Source organism: Trichomycterus rosablanca, chromosome 19, assembly GCF_030014385.1.
Source record: "Trichomycterus rosablanca isolate fTriRos1 chromosome 19, fTriRos1.hap1, whole genome shotgun sequence".
NCBI lineage: Eukaryota > Metazoa > Chordata > Actinopteri > Siluriformes > Trichomycteridae > Trichomycterus > Trichomycterus rosablanca.
Genome location: NC_086006.1, coordinates 11,747,200 through 11,766,764, shown reverse-complemented (window position 1 = coordinate 11,766,764; position 19,565 = coordinate 11,747,200). Strand labels below are relative to the sequence as shown.

General features: G+C 40.6%; 1 protein-coding gene across 1 annotated transcript in view; it reads left to right on the top strand.

Annotated features, from left to right (window-relative positions):
• Positions 1–1,802: 1,802 nt before the first annotated feature.
• itga5 (integrin, alpha 5 (fibronectin receptor, alpha polypeptide)) overlaps positions 1,803–19,565 on the top strand; it is a 38,838-nt gene continuing 21,075 nt past the window's right edge. The window contains exons 1-8 of the mRNA XM_063015878.1: positions 1,803–1,883; positions 1,969–2,082; positions 5,503–5,558; positions 7,257–7,414; positions 7,504–7,641; positions 15,206–15,273; positions 17,431–17,578; positions 18,893–18,985. Coding sequence (XP_062871948.1) covers positions 2,018–2,082; positions 5,503–5,558; positions 7,257–7,414; positions 7,504–7,641; positions 15,206–15,273; positions 17,431–17,578; positions 18,893–18,985 — 726 coding nt within the window. The 5' untranslated portion in view covers positions 1,803–1,883; positions 1,969–2,017. The remainder of the gene's footprint in view (positions 1,884–1,968; positions 2,083–5,502; positions 5,559–7,256; positions 7,415–7,503; positions 7,642–15,205; positions 15,274–17,430; positions 17,579–18,892; positions 18,986–19,565) is intronic.

The following is a 19,565-nucleotide window of genomic DNA, read 5'->3' as shown; positions in this document are numbered from 1 at the left end:
ACCATGTGCATGCATTTACGATGGAACTTTACCATCTTACTGACGAAACGTTACTTCCTCCATGTTCATGAATTATGACAGAGCACAAGTCATATCAAACTGCTTTCATAAACACAATAATTAATTCAGCGTGCTTTACTATAGCAGAGTGGGTTATGCCAAGTCACTGTGGCAGCAGATGTAGGCTTGTGCCAGCGAGAACAAGGAGGGTGAACCCAATATGCAGAATGCTTAACCAAGGCACAATATTGAGGCTAAGAAGTCACAAACGAAAATGTAACTACAAAATAAAGGGTGGTCTTGTTTGGAAAGACGATAGAACAGATAGACTAGCACTTTTGTGGATTCACACTCCACATGCTTACCCAAGAAAAGTGCATATGCAAGTCTGTGCTGTCTCTAGGATATGTCAAAAAACTAAAGTGGCCACATGTTTGCTCCCCAGTGACACACCCCTAGAAGAAAACTGGTCAAAGAGTTATCACAACACTAGCTAGTCAGTCCATGTACGATAACTCATGCTTTTGGTTAAGAAAGATAAAAGAGAAAGGAGCTCAGTGTACACCGGGTGACATCTAAAAAGGAGCATAGCGGCCACTTTTCCAAGCTCAGCTCAAAAGTGTGCCATCAAGCCACCTCTGGAGGCAGCTTTCCCACCTAGGGTGGTCACTTGTAATGGCCAAAGGGGTCATAACACCGGCTGAATTTTGTGGAAAAAGTGTTCCTACATCTGAGTATGTGGAAACAAAAGATACCCTCACAGAGTGTGCAATTGCCACTAAGGCACAGACACCATTCCAGAGATGTTCACAAGTCACAAAATACGAGTCTGAGACAAGTCACGAGTCTTTAGGCTAGAGTCCGAGTCAAGACACGAGTCTTTAGACTAGAGTCCGATTCAAGTCACGAGTCAATATAATATACACAAAACACATATTGGAAATGTAGCGTAGAAATAAACAAATAATATGTAAGTTCAGAAATAAAACAACAACAGATAAGCAACTCTATTTTGCCATTTTACTTAGTGCCTTTACTTTCCTAGTCATTGTGCAAATGAATGTAATTTCCGTAACAAGGAGGTACCAGTTAAAAGCTTAAACTGATACGTTTTGTTTTCATGCAAAACAAAAGCGCGATAAATCACGGCACAGCGGCCAAAATCCAAAACACAGCAAAAGAAATCATGACCACTGCTTACCTTAGCTTATGTTCTTCCAGATGCTTTTAAATTTATTTAGCTTTATTAGAGAGCAGAATATTATATATAAAATTAGCATGTGTTAACATTAGTTACATGTGACAATTGTTTTTATATATATATATAATTGTCATATGTAACTAATGTTAACACATGCTAATTAACTAATGTTAACACATTAACTTTTGTTCTAACTAATGTTAACACATGCTGACGCTAGGGACTTGTTGTTTGCGAGTCATGAGTTGATACCATACAATGAGCACCATACAATGCAAAATCAATTAGCCAGCAAGTAAAAGCTTAACAAGCACAGCTTTTCAAAGGATCTCCAAGGTGCAGTGAATTACTCAGGCCGTCTGATTAAAGAGCACACCACAGACAGTCACCTGTGCCTCCATGCCCAGGGCAGATGGACATGATCCTGTAATCTGAGCCAACTGCAGATATCCGCGGTAGGTGGGCTTGCTGAATGTGCAGCTGACAAATGTATGTAATTATGTGATGCAATCCTGCCAACATGGCCCAAAGTAATGTTTGCAAGAATGCAAAGAACATCCCTACCCAGTATTAACGTGGTACTCATTATAAACTGAATGATGTTATTTTGTCTGTTTTCCATGTTTTGCTAACTAGATCTAATTGTGGGAGCATTTGGAGTCGACAAGGCCGTTCTTTATAGGTAAGTAAGTTGTTTCTTGTGGAATTAAACTCAATTTAAAATTATATATTCAGTAAATGCATAATGCTAAGGTGCTCTCTTACAGATCTCGTCCCATTGTCAACGCCAGCGCCACCCTAAATGTGTACCCAACCATGATCAATCCAGAGGAGAAGACCTGCGCTCTCAGCAGTGGAAATCAAACAATACATGTTTCTTGGTGTGTTTTTTTTTTTTCTTTCTTTTTTTTATACATCTTTATAACATTTAATACTATTTATAACTAAAATATTAAGAACCTGTAGTGAAAATAGTCCAGTAGAAGTTAAAACAGCTTTTAAAGGAGCCGTTTAGAGGAACAATTCACCTTTGTAAGCATAGGTAAACAGATGTTGTTGTTATAATGGGGGTGTAGTTAGGCCATTAGCATTGCCTTTCAGTGTGAGTTTAACTGCCCTAATGGCCAGGTCTCAAGCAGGAAGGTGAAGAAAAGCATAAAATGCCATTTTCTTCCTCCAGTGTGACTGTTTAGACATGTGCATCCTGCATTTTTTTTCATCTGTTAAGGGAAAGGAAACTGCTCTGGCTCTTTTTTGTCCTGATTTTCCCCTTTTCTGGTCTGATTCATACGGGAGGGGCGGTGTATACACACATCTTGATTACAGCTTGTTGCCTGGAGATGGTGGGGCTGTGGGTGGGGGTGGAGAATGGTGAAGGATAGAGGGAAAGAGTGAGTAGGGCTGACGGTGGCTTTGAATGAGAGATTGTTTGGTAGTGGAGCACAGCTGGAAAGCATCAGAGCTGCACATGCGTCTTAGGGAGGGAGCGAGTACACATGCATACATGTGACACAAAGTACATGCAGGCTAAAGGGTGCACATGGGAATGCACTCCTATTTATTGCAACTTGGGTCAAAAGCTGTCTGGACTCTTGTGAGCTGTTGTTTTCTTTTCCTTTACTCTTTGCTCTCATCTGTGTTTTATTTATTTAAACATTTTTCCTAGTTTTCTTTTGCTGTTATTTTTGGCCATATTTTCACATATATATATATACAGGTCCTTCTCAAAAAATTAGCATATTGTGATAAAGTTCATTATTTTCCATAATGTAATGATAAAAATTAAACTTTCATATATTTTAGATTCATTGCACACCAACTGAAATATTTCAGGTCTTTTATTGTTTTAATACTGATGATTTTGGCATACAGCTCATGAAAACCCAAAATTCCTATCTCAAAAAATTAGCATATCATGAAAAGGTTCTCTAAACGAGCTATTAACCTAATCATCTGAATCAACGAATTAACTCTAAACACCTGCAAAAGATTCCTGAGGCTTTTAAAAACTCCCAGCCTGGTTCATTACTCAAAACTGCAATCATGGGTAAGACTGCCGACCTGACTGCTGTCCAGAAGGCCATCATTGACACCCTCAAGCAAGAGGGTAAGACACAGAAAGAAATTTCTGAACGAATAGGCTGTTCCCAGAGTGCTGTATCAAGGCACCTCAGTGGGAAGTCTGTGGGAAGGAAAAAGTGTGGCAGAAAACGCTGCACAACGAGAAGAGGTGACCGGACCCTGAGGAAGATTGTGGAGAAGGGCCGATTCCAGACCTTGGGGGACCTGCGGAAGCAGTGGACTGAGTCTGGAGTAGAAACATCCAGAGCCACCGTGCACAGGCGTGTGCAGGAAATGGGCTACAGGTGCCGCATTCCCCAGGTCAAGCCACTTTTGAACCAGAAACAGCGGCAGAAGCGCCTGACCTGGGCTACAGAGAAGCAGCACTGGACTGTTGCTCAGTGGTCCAAAGTACTGTTTTCGGATGAAAGCAAATTTTGCATGTCATTCGGAAATCAAGGTGCCAGAGTCTGGAGGAAGACTGGGGAGAAGGAAATGCCAAAATGCCTGAAGTCCAGTGTCAAGTACCCACAGTCAGTGATGGTCTGGGGTGCCATGTCAGCTGCTGGTGTTGGTCCACTGTGTTTTATCAAGGGCAGGGTCAATGCAGATAGCTATCAGGAGATTTTGGAGCACTTCATGCTTCCATCTGCTGAAAAGCTTTATGGAGATGAAGATTTAATTTTTCAGCACGACCTGGCACCTGCTCACAGTGAATGGTTTACTGACCATGGTATTACTGTGCTCAATTGGCCTGCCAACTCTTCTGACCTGAACCCCATAGAGAATCTGTGGGATATTGTGAAGAGAAAGTTGAGAGACACAAGACCCAACACTCTGGATGAGCTTAAGGCCGCTATCGAAGCATCCTGGGCCTCCATAACACCTCAGCAGTGCCACAGGCTGATTGCCTCCATGCCACGCCGCATTGAAGCAGTCATTTCTGCTAAAGGATTCCCGACCAAGTATTGAGTGCATAACTGAACATAATTATTTGAAGGTTGACTTTTTTTGTATTAAAAACACTTTTCTTTTATTGGTCGGATGAAATATGCTAATTGTTTGAGATAGGAATTTTGGGTTTTCATGAGCTGTATGCCAAAAGCATCAGTATTAAAACAATAAAAGACCTGAAATATTTCAGTTGGTGTGCAATGAATCTAAAATATATGAAAGTTTAATTTTTATCATTACATTATGGAAAATAATGAACTTTATCACAATATGCTAATTTTTTTAGAAGGACCTGTATATACCAATCAGCCATAACATTAAAACCACCTCCTTGTTTCTACACTCACTGTTCATTTTATCAGCTCCATTTACCATATAGAAGCACTTTGTAGTTCTACAATTACTGACTGCAGTCCATCTGTTTCTCTACATACTTTTTTAGCCTGCTTTCACCCTGTCAGGACCCCCACAGGACCACTACAAAGTAGGTATTATTTAGGTGGTGGATTATTCTCAGCACTGCAGTGACACTGACATGGTGGTGTGTTAGAGTGTGTTGTACTGGTATGAGTGGATCAGACACAGCAGTGCTGCTGAAGTTTTTAAATACCGTTAGAGTTTTTAAATACTCTATTAGACACTCCTACCTAGTTGGTTCACCTTGTAGATGTAAAGTCAGAGATGATCGCTCATCTATTGTTGCTGTTTGAGTTGCTCATCTTCTAGACCTTCATCAGTGGTCACAGGATGCTGCCCACGGGGTGCTGTTGGCTGGATATATTTTTGGTTGGTGGACTATTCTTAGTCCAGCAGTGAAAGTGAGGTGTTTAAAAACTCCATCAGCATTGCTGTGTCTTATCCACTCATACCAGCACAACACACACTAACACACCACCACCATGTCAGTGTCACTGCAGTGCTGAGAATGATCCACCACCCAAATAATACCTACTCTGTATTGGTCCTGTGGGGGTCCTGACAGGGTGAAAGCAGGCTAAAAAAGTATGTAGAGAAACAGATGGACTGCAGTCAGTAATTGTAGAACTACAAAGTGCTTCTATATGGTAAATGGAGTTGATAAAATGGACAGCGAGTGTAAAAACAGGGAGGTGGTCGCAATTTAACTATCTTTTATTTTTTTTATTTTATTTAGTTGTTTCATCCACTTATGCTATTTTAAATGTTTTGAATTTTTTAAGTCTTTATGTCAGAAAAGCAAAAAAATCCATTGTTTGTGTGTGTCCAAAAGTTTTTTTCACATTATGTCTCTGTTTTACTTTCTGCAGTGTCAACTTGAGCTTCTGCCTTTCAGCCAGTGGGAAGCACCTTCCAGAAAATCTAGGTGAGCCAGCAGCTTATACCTGTCTCCTATTATGCACAGTTAGTAATGCTTGGCAAAAATGTTTCTTTATGAAGTTCTCACCAGTAAGCACTTTTCAGAGGAACCCTTTATATTCTCCTATATAGCTCCTATTTTATATACGGAATGCACACTGGATAAGTCTAAAAAAAAAAAAAAAAGAACTTCGACACGCATCAGAAAATTAAACACTTGTTGTATCATTCCCTCGAGCATTCAGAGCAGAGGTAAGCTAAAGCAGGTTTTTTTTTTTAACTTTTCTCAAGCGACTCTCGTTTTGTCCGTAATTTTTACCACGACTCAGACAACACAAACAATGCATCAAAACGAAACACGAAACAAAATATACTTAATTGATAAAATAGTGGCAATCTGGCCTTACTGTAAGATGTAACGTAAAGCCTCCACAAGGGGTGTTTGTGTACAAGTTCACTTTTTGTTTATATGCCTGTTAAAATTTGTTTATTTGGCCACTCTGTGTCGCAGCGGTAAAATACGCTAGCACACCAGAGCTGGGATTTCGAATACATCGTATCGAATCTCGGCTCCGCCATCCGACTGGGCTGGGTGGCTACATGAACAATGATTGACTGTTATTTACAGGGTGGGATGAGCTGGACCAGAGTTTCTCATAACTGGTGCAATTACGTCCTCTGCTGGCTGATTGATGGTGCCTGCGCAGAGTTAAGGAATAATGCTGATCAAGGTTTGGCTCTCCGTGCACAAAACCGATCCGCATATGAACATGCCTCGTTCAGGTGAAAAGATTTAGTCGGTACTGCACACATGTCGGAGGGGGCGTGTGTCAGTTGCGAAGCTCCTCAGTCAGTGGAGGGTTGTATCGGTAGAGGTGAAGCGTAACACAATCAGGGTAATTGGATACGACTAAATTAGGGGAGAAAATTGGAGAAAAAATTGTTTATTAAATTTTTCTATGTGACTCATTATTTTGGCTCGCAACCCACCAAAGGGTCATAACCCAGGGTTTAAAAACACACTACTAACTCCGCAGTGTAGACTATTTATAGCCATAATGATGCAATTTATAAGGTTTGAACTCAACATACTGCTTGGTATTTGGGACACGACCGTTTTTTGTAGTAATGCTGCCTTTCCTCTGCTCTGTGCTTTATAATGATGCCGTGGGTTTTGTGTTGAAAGGAAGGCACGGTGGCTCAGTGGGTAGCACTGTCGCCTCACAGCAAGAAGGTCCTGGGTTCGATCCCCAGGTGAGGCGGTCCGGGTCCTTTCTGTGTGGAGTATGCATATTCTCCCCGTGTCTGCGTGGTTTTCCTCCCACAGTCAAAAGACATGCAAGTGAGGTGAATTGGAGATACTAAATTGTCCATGACTGTGTTCAATATAAACTTGTGAACTGATGAACCTTGTGTAATGAGTAACTACCGTTCCTGTCATGAACCAAAGAGTGTAAAAACATGATGTTAAAATCCTAATACACAAACATTTAGGACACAACTGCTGCCTTTCCGCTACTTTGTGCTTTATCATGATGCCGTAGGTTTTGTATTGATGTTTTATGATTATATTTAATAAAATTAATAAAATCTATAATTGACTGTTTATTGCTTTGCTTGCTGTGTAATATCTTGATGGATGAAGGTAAAATGCGCTTCCCTGCATGAGGGGCATATTCTGATTGTGTGCATGTGTGGGTCATAGTGTTCAACGTAGAAGTTCAGCTAGACCGGCTAAAGCAGAAGCAGAAGGGAGCTGTTAGCAGAGCTTTGTTTTTGGACACACAGCAGGCCAGTCTACAAAGAAAATTCAAAGTGCCTAATGATGCCAAGGTCTGCCATGAGACCAAAATCTATCTGAGGGTGAGTAATGGCACCGAGAGCTGGCTGTAAGACATGACCGAATATACCTGAATGATCAGACTTTTTAAACTCCTTCTGCCTGAGCACAGGATGAAACGGAGTTTCGGGATAAGCTCTCTTCCATCTTCATTGCCCTCAACTTCAGTCTGGATGCACAGGCTCCTGCTGACAAGCATGGTCTTCGTCCAATCCTCAACTATCAGACCCCTGAGCTCATTGAGCAAAAGGTATGCATGCTCTGTTTGAGTACTATCCAAAATGTGAACTTTTGAAACATTTTGTTTTAATCTGTACAAAATACAATTATACAATTGTTAGGTTTAGCACATCCATTAAAATGTTACATTTAAAATCTAGTATTTTGATATTGTATGAGACTTCACTTCAAGAGAAAGTGGAGTAAAGCGGTATACACCGATCAGCCATAACATTAAAACCACCTCTTTGTTTCTACACACATTGTCCATTTTATCGGCTTCACTTACCATATAGAAGCACTTCGTAGTTCTACAATTACTGACTGTAGTCCATCTTTTTCTCTGCATGCTTTGTTAGCCCCCTTTCATGCTGTTCTTCAATGGTCAGGACTCTCCCAAGACCACTACAGAACATTCAGCACTGCAGTGACACTGACATGGTGGTGGTGTGTTAGTGTGTGTTGTGCTGGTATGAGTGGATCAGACACAGCAATGCTGCTGGAGCTTTTAAACACCTCACTGTCACTGCTGGACTGAGAAAAGTCCACCAACCAAAAGTATCCAGCCAACAGCGCCCCGTGGGCAGCGTCCTGTGACCACTGATGAAGGTCTAGAAGATGACCAACTTAAACAGCAGCAATAGATTAGCAATCTCTGACTTTACATCTACAAGGTGGACCAGCTAGGTAGGAGTGGACAGTGAGTGGACACGGTATTTAAAAACTCCAGCAGCGCTGCTGTGTCTGATCCACTCATACCAGCACAACACACACTAACACACCACCATGTCAGTGTCACTGCAGTGCTGAGAATGATCCACCACCTAAATAATATCTGCTCTGTGATGGTCCTGTGGGGGTCCTGATCATTGAAGAACAGGGTGAAAGCAGGCTTTTTGTATTTGTAATTGTAGAACTACAAAGTGCTTCTATATGGTAAGTGGAGCTGATAAAATGGACAGTGAGTGTAGAAACAAGGAGGGGGTTTTAATGTTATGGCTGATCAGTGCACACCGAGAGGAAATTGTAGGCTGGATGTATGTGGTGTAAATGATATTAATTCCACTTGCTTATATTAAGCTAAGTATTTAAAAGTAAAGCTAATCAGTGCCTGTAAAGCACGGGAAGCTTAAACTGATTGCTTTGAAAGATGAGGAAAGCACTAAAAGAGCTATAGCTGCTTGTTAAGGGTCATTAGAGGAAGCATGGAGCCTAATCATAGTAGCCACTGTCTAAGGTATGCAAAACATGCATAAATGATTCCTTTGGGTGGCTCCCACTAGGGGTTGCCACAGAGGATCGTGTGTCTGCATATTTAGTATGGTATAGTTTTTACACTGGATACCCTTTCTGGCACAACCGTATTATTTATCTGGGCTTGAAACCAGATAAATAATGGTGCAACTGTTGCACTGATATGTCCTTTTAGTGGCTAGGTTCAAGTACTGCCGTGCGTTTCCTGTATTTGTGAGCCCAGTCTGGTATTCAACCCCCTAGAACTCAGGCTCTTAGCATCACACCACACGAGTTCCCTTGAGGAATGCAAAACAACATGTATATACAACGATCAGCCATAACATTAAAACCACCTCCTTGTTTCTACACTCACTGTCCATTTTATCAGCTCCACTTACCATATAGAAGCACTTTGTAGTTCTACAATTACTGACTGTAGTCCATCTGTTTCTCTACATACTTTTTAGCCTGCTTTCACCCTGTTCTTCAATGGTCGGGACCACTACAGAGTAGGTATTATTTGGGTGGTGGATCATTCTAAGCACTACAGTGACACTGACATGGTGGTGTGTTAGTGTGTGTTGTGCTGGTATGAGTGGATCACACACAGCAATGCTGCTGGAGTTTTTAAATACTGTATCCACTCACTGTCCACTCTATTAGACACTCCTACCTAGTTGGTTCACCCTGTAGATGCAAAGTCAGAGACGATCGCTCATCTATTGCTGCTGTTTGAGTTGGTCATCTTCTAGACCTTCATCAGTGGTCACAGGACGCTGCCCATGGAGCGCTGGAGTCCAGCAGTGACAGTGAGGTGTTTAAAAACTCCATCAGCGCTGCTGTGTCTTATCCACTCATACCAGCACAACACACACTAACACACCACCACCATGTCAGTGTCACTGCAGTGCTGAGAATGATCCACCACCTAAATAATACCTGCTCTGTAGTAGTCTTGTGGGGTCCTGACCATTAAAGAACAGCATAAAAGGGGGCTAACCAGGCATGCAGAGAAACAGATGGACTACATTCAGTAATTGTAAAACTACAAAGTGTTTCTTTATGGTAAGTGGAGCTGATAAAATGGACAGTGAGTGTAGAAATTTTAATGTAATGCCTGATCTGTGTAAATGCCAGTGGCATTTCAGCAACAAACGCTTTAGATTATGACCATAAAAAAACACATTAGCTGGTGTTCAAACCTTGCCACAGTCAGGTTGCCACCGTTGGACCCCTGAGCAATGCCTTTAATCCTTAGTGCCTTGCATTGTATTTGTAATGCCGTAGATGTAAATAAGACATTGTAAGGAAGTAACAGCACCGTTTTGACATTACATGATTTAAATTATCCACATGTGGTATAGACACATTGTGTGTCAGCCATATGTGAAAGGATTCTAACTCATAAATCAGCATTTCAGGATGTGTACATGACACGAAGCTTTGTCATTAACACTAACTTTTTGATGAAAGAGACTTAACGCTATGGCTTTGCAACTTGGAACTCTGTAACCAGTTCCTCCTTCCCTCCAGTCGTCCTCTTATCCAAAACATACATCTAGGAAGTGCTCCAAATGGTCTACAAATAAAATGCAAGGCGTATACACAATGGAAAGATTTTCATTGTCCCAGCAGGAGTAGCTTACAGGGCTGATGTAGACCAGTCTATCAATTAGAGGTGCATTTTGGGGGCATTTACTTTAGTTTCTTACATTTACTTTGACTTTTATTTCATTGCAGACAGAATGAACCTGAGATATTTCATGTTTTATCTGCTCAACTTCATTTCATTTATTAATATACCTCCATTCCTGCATCCATTCTGTGCCTGCAACACATTCCAAAAAAAGTTGGGACACTTACCACTTTGTAATGTTGGAATTCCTTTTCACCACACTTAAAAGACATTTTGGCACCGAGGATACCAAGTGATTTAGTGTTTCAGCTTTTATTTTGTCTCATTCTTCCTGCAAACTTGTCTAATGTATTGTCTTGTTGAAAAATGCATGGACGTCCCTGGAAATGATGACGTCTTGATGGCAGCACATGTTGCTCTAAGATCTCAATGTTCTTTTCTGCATTAATGCTGCCATCACAGACATGTAAAATAACTTTGCCAAGGGCACTGACACAGCCCCATACCATGACAGACCCTGGCTTTTGGACTTGTTGCTGATAACAGTCTTGATGGTCCTCTTCATCTTTGGTCCGGAGCACACAGCATCCATTTTTTCCCCAAAAAAGACTTGTAATGCTGATTCATTTGACTACAATACACGTTTCCACTGTGTGATGGTCCATCCTAGATGCCTCCAAGCACAGAGAAGTCGACAGCACTTCTGGACATGGTTAACATAAGGCTTTTTTTTGCACAGTAAAGTTTTAATTGGCATTTGTGCATGTAACTCTGTATCAGAATCACAATCAGAATCTTATTTTATTGTATTGTATTGTAGTGCTTGACAAAGGTTTGCCAAAGTTGAGTGGCGGTTCTTGATGCAGTGTCGTCTGAGGGGTCAAAGATCACTGGCGTTCAGCTTAAGCTTGCGCCCTTGGCCTTTATGCACTGAAATTCCTCCTGATTCCTTGAATCATTTCATCCTATTATGCACTGTAGAGGGAGAAATATGCAAATCCTTTCCAATATTTCTTTGAGGTACATTGTTTTTAAACATTTCAATCATTTTCTCACACATTTGTTGATAAACTGGAGATCATCTGATCATCTTTGCTCATCAAAGACTCAACCTTTCCTGGATGCTGCTTTTGTACCAAACCATGATTACAATCACCTGTTGACATCATCACCTCATTACTAGCCCTAAATTGGAATGTGTTGCAGGCCTGAATGCAGGAATGGAGGTATATTAACAAATGAAATGAAGTTGAGCAGATAAAACATGAAATATTTTGGGTTCAAACTGTCCGCAATCAAATAAAAGTCAAAGTAAATGTAAGCAACACTGCATTTTTATTTTATTTGCACTATTCATACTGTCCCAACTTTTTCTGATTTGGGGTTGTATTTATTTTGCTCCGGTTTTCTTATAGAGTCAACTGTAACTGTAACTGTATTCGAGTGCTTTGCCTTGTGCACCATATGGACACTGTTTCCCAGTTTTCTGAAAAATCCATATTAGGCACCACATTTGAAATAACATAACTTAAAAGTAGTTTCTTTGTTGGAACTGTGTATGTGTGGCGCTGGGTATTTTGGTCCTTGGCGGTTCTCTGTCCTCTGCTGAATGAAATATTACTGATGCTTTTCCATGTTTTTTTTACTCGTTGATAATTTCCTTCAGCTGGATCATAATGGAGTAACGGATTAAGCTCTGAAAACAGGGCTGGATATATTTGTTTATTTTAGATGTAGTTGGTCCAAGGTCCTTTGAAGCAAATTTAGTCCTAGTGGTTTCTTTGGTGCTGGTAATTCTTTTATTTTTACTGGTGTTAACAGGCCTTTAAATGAACCCCTAACCCTCTTATGGATGCTACTTTTACATGATGGGATTATCTTAATTATCACTAGCTTAATATGTTATTTAATCCGCTTGAACTTGTTGTCTAGCTGCCGTGATCACCTTAAATAATGGTTTTCATTTAGTTTTTTCCACTTCCTCCAGAGGTTGAAATCAGGCCACTATGCAGCTTTAGTAAGTTGTACAGGAGGCCTCCCTCCATGGCCCTAATTAGAGCTTAGTGAGATTTGATTACAGGGAGGGTGCTGCACTCTTTCTAATCTTCCTTTTCTATTTCTTATCCATCTTGTCATCCAAATTTACACAAGTCACAGCATCATGCAGGAGCAATTAGCAATCCCTGGTCTTTCTCTCCTTGTTATCAATACAGATGGCTGTTTATTTCTTCACCGGTTTCTTTCTGCCATGACTGAGGCATGTTGGTGCGCGCCTGTGATTGGGTGGTGTCGCGTGCAGTTCATGGCAGAAGGCTTATATGTGGATTGGGGTTTTGTGCATTGGTAATTGTGTGGTCAGTCCTGCAGGTGCTTTGTGCAGGGCCTTGTGCAGACCACAAGAGTTTCTCTACATCGAAGTCTTCAAGCCAAGGACTTTTATTCTGATACAAGCACCTTCCCTAAATTGTTCCCCCAAAGTTAGATACATAAAATCTTAACTGTACACTGATCAGCCTTAACATTAAAACCACCTCCTGGTTTCTACACACACTGTCCATTTTATCAGCTCCACGTCAATTACTGACTGTAGTCCATCTATTTCTCTACATACCTTTTTAGCCTGCTTTCACCCTGTTCTTCAATAGTCAGGACCCCACAGAGCAGGTATTATTTGGGTGGTTGATGATTCTCAGCACTGCAGTGACAATGACATGGTGGTGGTGTGTTAGTGTGTGTTGTGCTGGTATGAGTGGAATGAGCTGGAGTTTTTAAATACACTGTCCACTCTATTAGACACTCCTACCTAGTTGGTCCACCTTGTAGATGTAAGGTCAGAGGCGATCGCTCACTTATTGCTGCTGTTTGAGTTGGTCATCTTCTAGACCTTCATCAGTGGTCACAGAACGCTGCCCACGGGGCGCTGTTGGCTGGATATTTTTTGGTTGTCTATTCTCAGTTCAGCAGTGACAGTGAGGTGTTTAAAAACTCCATCAGCACTGCTGTGTCTGATCCACTCATACCAGCACAACACACACTAACACACCACCACCATGTCAGTGTCACTGCAGTGCTGAGAATGATCCACCACCCAAATAATACCTGCTCTGTGGTGGTCCTGTGGGGGCCCTGACCATTGAAGAATAGCATTACAGGGGCTAACAAAGCATCCAAAGAAACAGATGGACTACATTCAGTAATTGTAGAACTTCAAAGTGCTTTTATATGGTAGGTGGAGCTGATAAAATGGACAGTGAGTGTAGAAACAAGGAGGTGGTTTTAATGTTATGGCTGATCAGTGTATATTGGAAATAGGTAGGTTAAAACAGCATTCAGATTGTTGATTTTAAACAAGTTTGTAGCCATTAATCTATTAAAAGACAGAACTGATGGTGCTTGGGTGGCACAGTGATAAAACATGGTAGCACAACAGAGCTGACATTTCGAACTGCTACCGACAGGCCAGGTGCCTATACGGACAATGACTGGCTCACCTGAGAGTGGGAATGCCGGGGTTTTAATTGACTGATTGATAGCGCCTACACAGAGACGGGGGATAACGGAAATGCACGATATGGATCTCCATATGAACTTGTCTTGTGCGAGTAAAAAATTTGTGGTCGGTTACTGCACATGTAGGAGGGAGCGTGTGTTAGTTACAACTCTCCTCAGTCAGGAGTGGAGGTCATCAGCAGTAGAGACAGCAAAATATGAACGTGTCATTGGATATTACTAGGTTGGGGGGAAAATTGGGTAAAAAGCATAACAAGAACAAAATTGAACATGTTGATCAAAGAATATTGATACTTTATCATTAAACTAATTCATTGTTTTCCCATTTATGATTTTTATTGCGTACAAATGTCCTGTTTGAGTTAAAGCAGCACACACTGGAAGCATAAACATAATTCGACACGATGTCAGATTAGTGGTTAAACGTATTAAACTGGTGCATCTGCAGCCAGTGTTAATCAGGTTGATTTCAGCACAGCTTACAATGTGGTGCTAGTGCATGTGAGATCTGCAGCTCAGCTTTCTAATGTAACCAGCAGCTGTTGGATACAGGTTTAAATGTTTGTTTGTTTGTTTGTTAGTATTTTAACGTCATGTTTTACACTTTGGTTACATTCATGACAGGAACGGTAGTTACTTATACACAAGATTCATCAGTTCACAAGGTTATATCGAACACAGTCCTTGGACAATTTAGTATCTACAATTCACCTCACTTGCATTTCTTTGGACTGTGGGAGGAAACCGGAGCACCCGGAGGAAACCCACACAGACACGCTGAGAACATGCAAATTCCACACAGAAAGGACCCGGACCGCCCCACCTGGGGATCGAACCCAGGACCTTCTTGCTGTGAGGCGACAGTGCTACCCACAGGTTGAAAGGACCAACAGCTCTTGAGGGAACAATTTGATGTGTATTGGTTAAGTGATGATATAAATTATGAATGTTTAATAATGTATGTGGCATCACCCCATAGCTGTTTAGCATTTACTTGTAAGTGCATGTGTGGACAGATATGTGCAATTTACACTGCTTTTCAGTGGACAATTTAATGTTTAAGATTGATTGATTGCCAATTAATACAAAGTAGGATATTCAGAATGCTCTAGTGATTTTTATTTTTTTGTCCCAGGACAAGATTTCCTCTTCTAGCCTGTTGACAAACGAAGCCTGTTTTACACTTTGTTTTCCCCTGACACTTGTTTTTCAGGCCCAGATTTTACTGGACTGTGGAGAAGACAACATATGTGTTCCTGACTTGAAACTTTCTGTGTATGGGTAAGTGATTTTGCACCTGCTAGACAATAAATAACATGATACAAGCCTTGCAGTTGTTAACTGTAGCTTGTAAGTTAAATGGATTAGTATAAGATTGGACTTGACATCTTGTCCGATCCAATGATGCATTTTGTGTGGTTATGGGTGGTAAGTGTTAGCAATCAGTGAAAAACAAACTAACTCGAGTAAACGAGAAACAGTTTATTGTACTGTTTTTAAAGGGGTAATTGTTAATGATCAAAATTTTCCAGTTCCCATGTGAGATTAGAGAAGGAAAGTACATACACACATTGTTCAGAGTGAAAACAGGAAGGGGAGCTGTGTCGCATGGACTGAAATTGGCCGGTGCTGTGTGTGTGGGAAAAAAATGGGCTAGAAGTAGGCAGGGTTTGGAAAATTCAGGGAGTTGCCGTTGCCCAAGCTGTCCATGCTGCTTTCCCTTTTTTGCACGTAAAGCATTTAGTCTTGGTTCAGTTTGCTTATCCGTCACACTATTCAGCAAAAAACAACATCAACTTACTAAATTTAAGCCCTCTAATGTTCTAACACATGTAGATCTTAGGCATTCTGGTGCTGTGTCTTAAACCGTTTAGTCATGTACTTTTACACGTGATTTAACATGACTGCCGTGCGTATGACGGACATTACAAAAGCAAGAAAATATAGCAGTCGTTTAAGCCGATCAGATTGAATTCTGGAAAATTAGACAGTAGTTGTAGGGAGTATTACTATTCTGAACTTATACTAATAGAAAGGAGCCAGCTTGTAGTCGTGTCTATAATCCTTGCCAAGCTGTGGAACCTATAACAGAGCTGGCTCTTGGCACACTTTGCTGCTTCAAATACAGCAAAGTTTTGTTGGCTCTTTGTTGAAATTGTTTCCATACTTCCCTCTCAGCCAGTGGCTTTTTTTTTCTTCTCACAGTATTACAATAGGACATTACAGACATGGTGGTCATATATTAAGTATATTACAAGTTACATGTTGACATTAAATTATTAGCCCAGTAGAAGGACACGGACTTGATCATTTGAGAACAGTTTTAGGAGGTTACACTTAATCATCCTCCAGCCACTATCCAAGTGCAGCACCCAAATTTACTTCAGTGCAGTCTTACAAGGCCAACCAGTAATTGGAAGCGTCTGTCTGGCCCTCCTATGGAATTTCTCATTGTTTTCAGTGCCTTGGAAAAAAAGAGGTAAAGAAAAAGGGGTGGTGACTGCATAGAGGAGGGGACTTGGAAAACCTAGTAGGTGGTGTTTTACAAGCACAGGCTCTGATCTGATGCCTGTAAGACTTTATTTCTACATTGGAAAATACATATACTGCTATGTACATACACTGATCAGCCATAATAATAAAACCACGTCCTTGTTTCCACACTCACTGTCCATTTTATCAGCTCCACTTACCATATAGAAGCACTTTGTAGTTCTACAATTACTGACTGTAGTCCATCTGTTTCTCTGCATGCTTTGTTAGCCCCCTTTCATGCTGTTCTTCAATGGTCAGAACTCTCCCAGGACCCCCACAGAGCAGGTATTATTTAGGTGGTGGATCATTCTCAGCACTGCAGTAACACTGACATGGTGGTGGTGTGTTAGTGTGTGTTGTGCTGGTATGAGTGGATCAGACACAGCAGCGCTGCTGATGTTTTTAAATACCGTGTCCACTCACTGCCCACTCTATTAGACACTCCTACCTAGTTGGTCCACCTTGTAAATGTAAAGTCAGAGACGCATGCAGAGAAACAGATGGACTACAGTCAGTAATTGTAGAACTACAAAGAGCTTCTATATGGTAAGTGGAGCTGATAAAATGGACAGTGTATGTAGAAACAAGGAGGTGGTTTTAATGTTATGACTGATCGGTGTATATATTGGCTGCAAATCTTACAAGTTCAGTGCACATTAACTGGGAAGCATCTTTTGCAGTCTTTGTAAACCTCAGAACAACATATTGATCATATTATTATTGTCATTATTATTATTAGTAGAAGTTACAATGGTGAAAATGGATTCTTTTATTTTGCTTATAACACTAATTCCATCCATATGCATTGTAATTTCTGTATATTTGCCATGCTTATTAACCAGATCAACAGTTATATTTGCTGTAATAAAGTAGCTGTTTTTCTTATTGTTTTTTTTTTTGTAGGGACCGCAAAGAAGCATACGTGGGCGATGATAACGCACTCACGCTGACGTTTAATGCACGAAATGATGGAGGTGGCGCATATGAAGCAGAGCTCTATGTGGTGCTTCCTTCTGAGGTGGACTATAGTGGTATCGCTCGCAATAATGAGGTAACTTTTACAAACCAGCATTCAGGTGTGTTTTTTTTTTTCACAGCTGTATACCAGACATCACCTATTAAGCCTTTGTCTTTTGTTTTGCACAGCCTTTTTTATTGATATATGTGTAAAAGCTATTTATAGACACAGGCTGTTTTCTTGTGAGAGTTTTGAGAACCCATGTACAGCGCCTTAAAAAGTAGTAGTTCTGTAGTAGCCACTTTTTCACATGGTCTACTGAATCTATTGAAATAGGAACAATTATTTTGAATAATTAGCACTTTTGCTCAATAATTACAGAAAAGTAAGTAAAACATATATTTTAAACAGTATTGGTTTTGATTATTCTTAGTCTAAGAGACAAAACTTTATACCAACCTTCTTTTGCTTTTTAGGTTAATTGGAGACACTGAATTGTCCTATAGGTGAATGGGTGTGTGTACGTGTGTCTGTATATGTGTGTCTGACCTGTGATGGACTGGGTGGGCCCCAGTTACTGTGTTACTGCACAAGACACATTGAAAAGCTGGTGTGAGAGAGTGAGAGAGTGTTTACTAGGTATTGTGAACACCCTCTGCTATTAGTTATTGGTAAAATACGCTAGCCAACTACTGCTAAGATCTAGAGTTTGAATCTCATCTGTGCTATTGGCCGGTTGGACATCTACACAGACATGATTGACAATGTCTGGGGGGTTGGGGGGTAGCCTAACAGACTAGCCATTTTGATGTTCCCCTGTCCTGTCAGTGTGCTCTTATGGCTGGTCCCAAGCCCAGATATTAAAACAAGAAGGGTTGCATAATGAAGGGCATTTGTTGTAAAAACTGTACCATATCAGGCATGTGGACCAGAGTGTTCCACTGTGCCAATCCCTTAAATAAGGGGGGTAGTCAAAAGGAAAAAAAAAACCTACTGTTTCAAACATCAAAGTAGTGTGTCTGGAATTCTAGAGTTCAGCAAAATAGGAAACTAAGGCAATAAGTCATATTTTGTCTTTCTCCATTGTCTAAGTGTGAGTCATTTTGCACCTGCTAACATGATACAAGCCTTGCAGATGTTAACTGTAGCCCGCAAAGTTAAATTGATCAGTGACTTCTTTTTCAATCCACTGGTACATTTTGTGTGGTCATGTTTGTTGTATGGAGGTAGTTTGTACGTTTTATCAATCAATGGAAAACCATTTTACTTAAATAAATGAGAAACAGTTTATTGTACTACTGAACCTTTGTGCTACTGTTTCAAACAAATGATTGTTTCATTTACCAAAAGAGGTGAATAAGCCAATTAGTCATGTTTGCTTTCCGGCTGTGTTTTGTCTTTCTCCAGAGTCTGTCCCAGCTGACATGCAGCTACGAAACAGAGAACCAGACGCGCTACCTGAGCTGTGACTTGGGAAATCCCATGAAGTCTGGCACCAGTGTAAGTACTTGACACAGAATGCGTTTACACAGTATGCTTATTCCTTCTGTATGGGCACACTTTCTATCACTTTCTATTTGTCTGAATAACAAAAAACACTGTAAGCCAGGGGTGTCAAACTCATTTTCATCGAGGGCCGCATCTGCATTATAGTGGCCCTCAAAGGGCCGATTGTAACGTATCCTGCTGTGATTGCAGTCTGCCTTTTAAGTCTTAGACAATTTGTTGTTTTTCTTGGAGGCTAAAGTCTGTGTTTGGTGTCAAAATGTCAAATGTATACTTCTTGAAGCACAAACTTGTATTCACTTTCCCATCTTTCATTAAATTACCTTCCTTCTGCTTCAATTTTCTTTTCTTGTGCAATTTGGGATTATTTGTAAACATTTCTCAACATCTAGTGGCGGGATGCGGTCACTTTGCACGTCACAAAATCGTCATGCATTGTGAGAGATGCAGTTAATGTAGATGTGCATCAGAATGGAGTAAAACCACAAAATACAAACAATAAAAACAATAAAAAACTTAATACAATACATGCACATACAGTGTATCACAAAAGTGAGTACACCCCTCACATTTC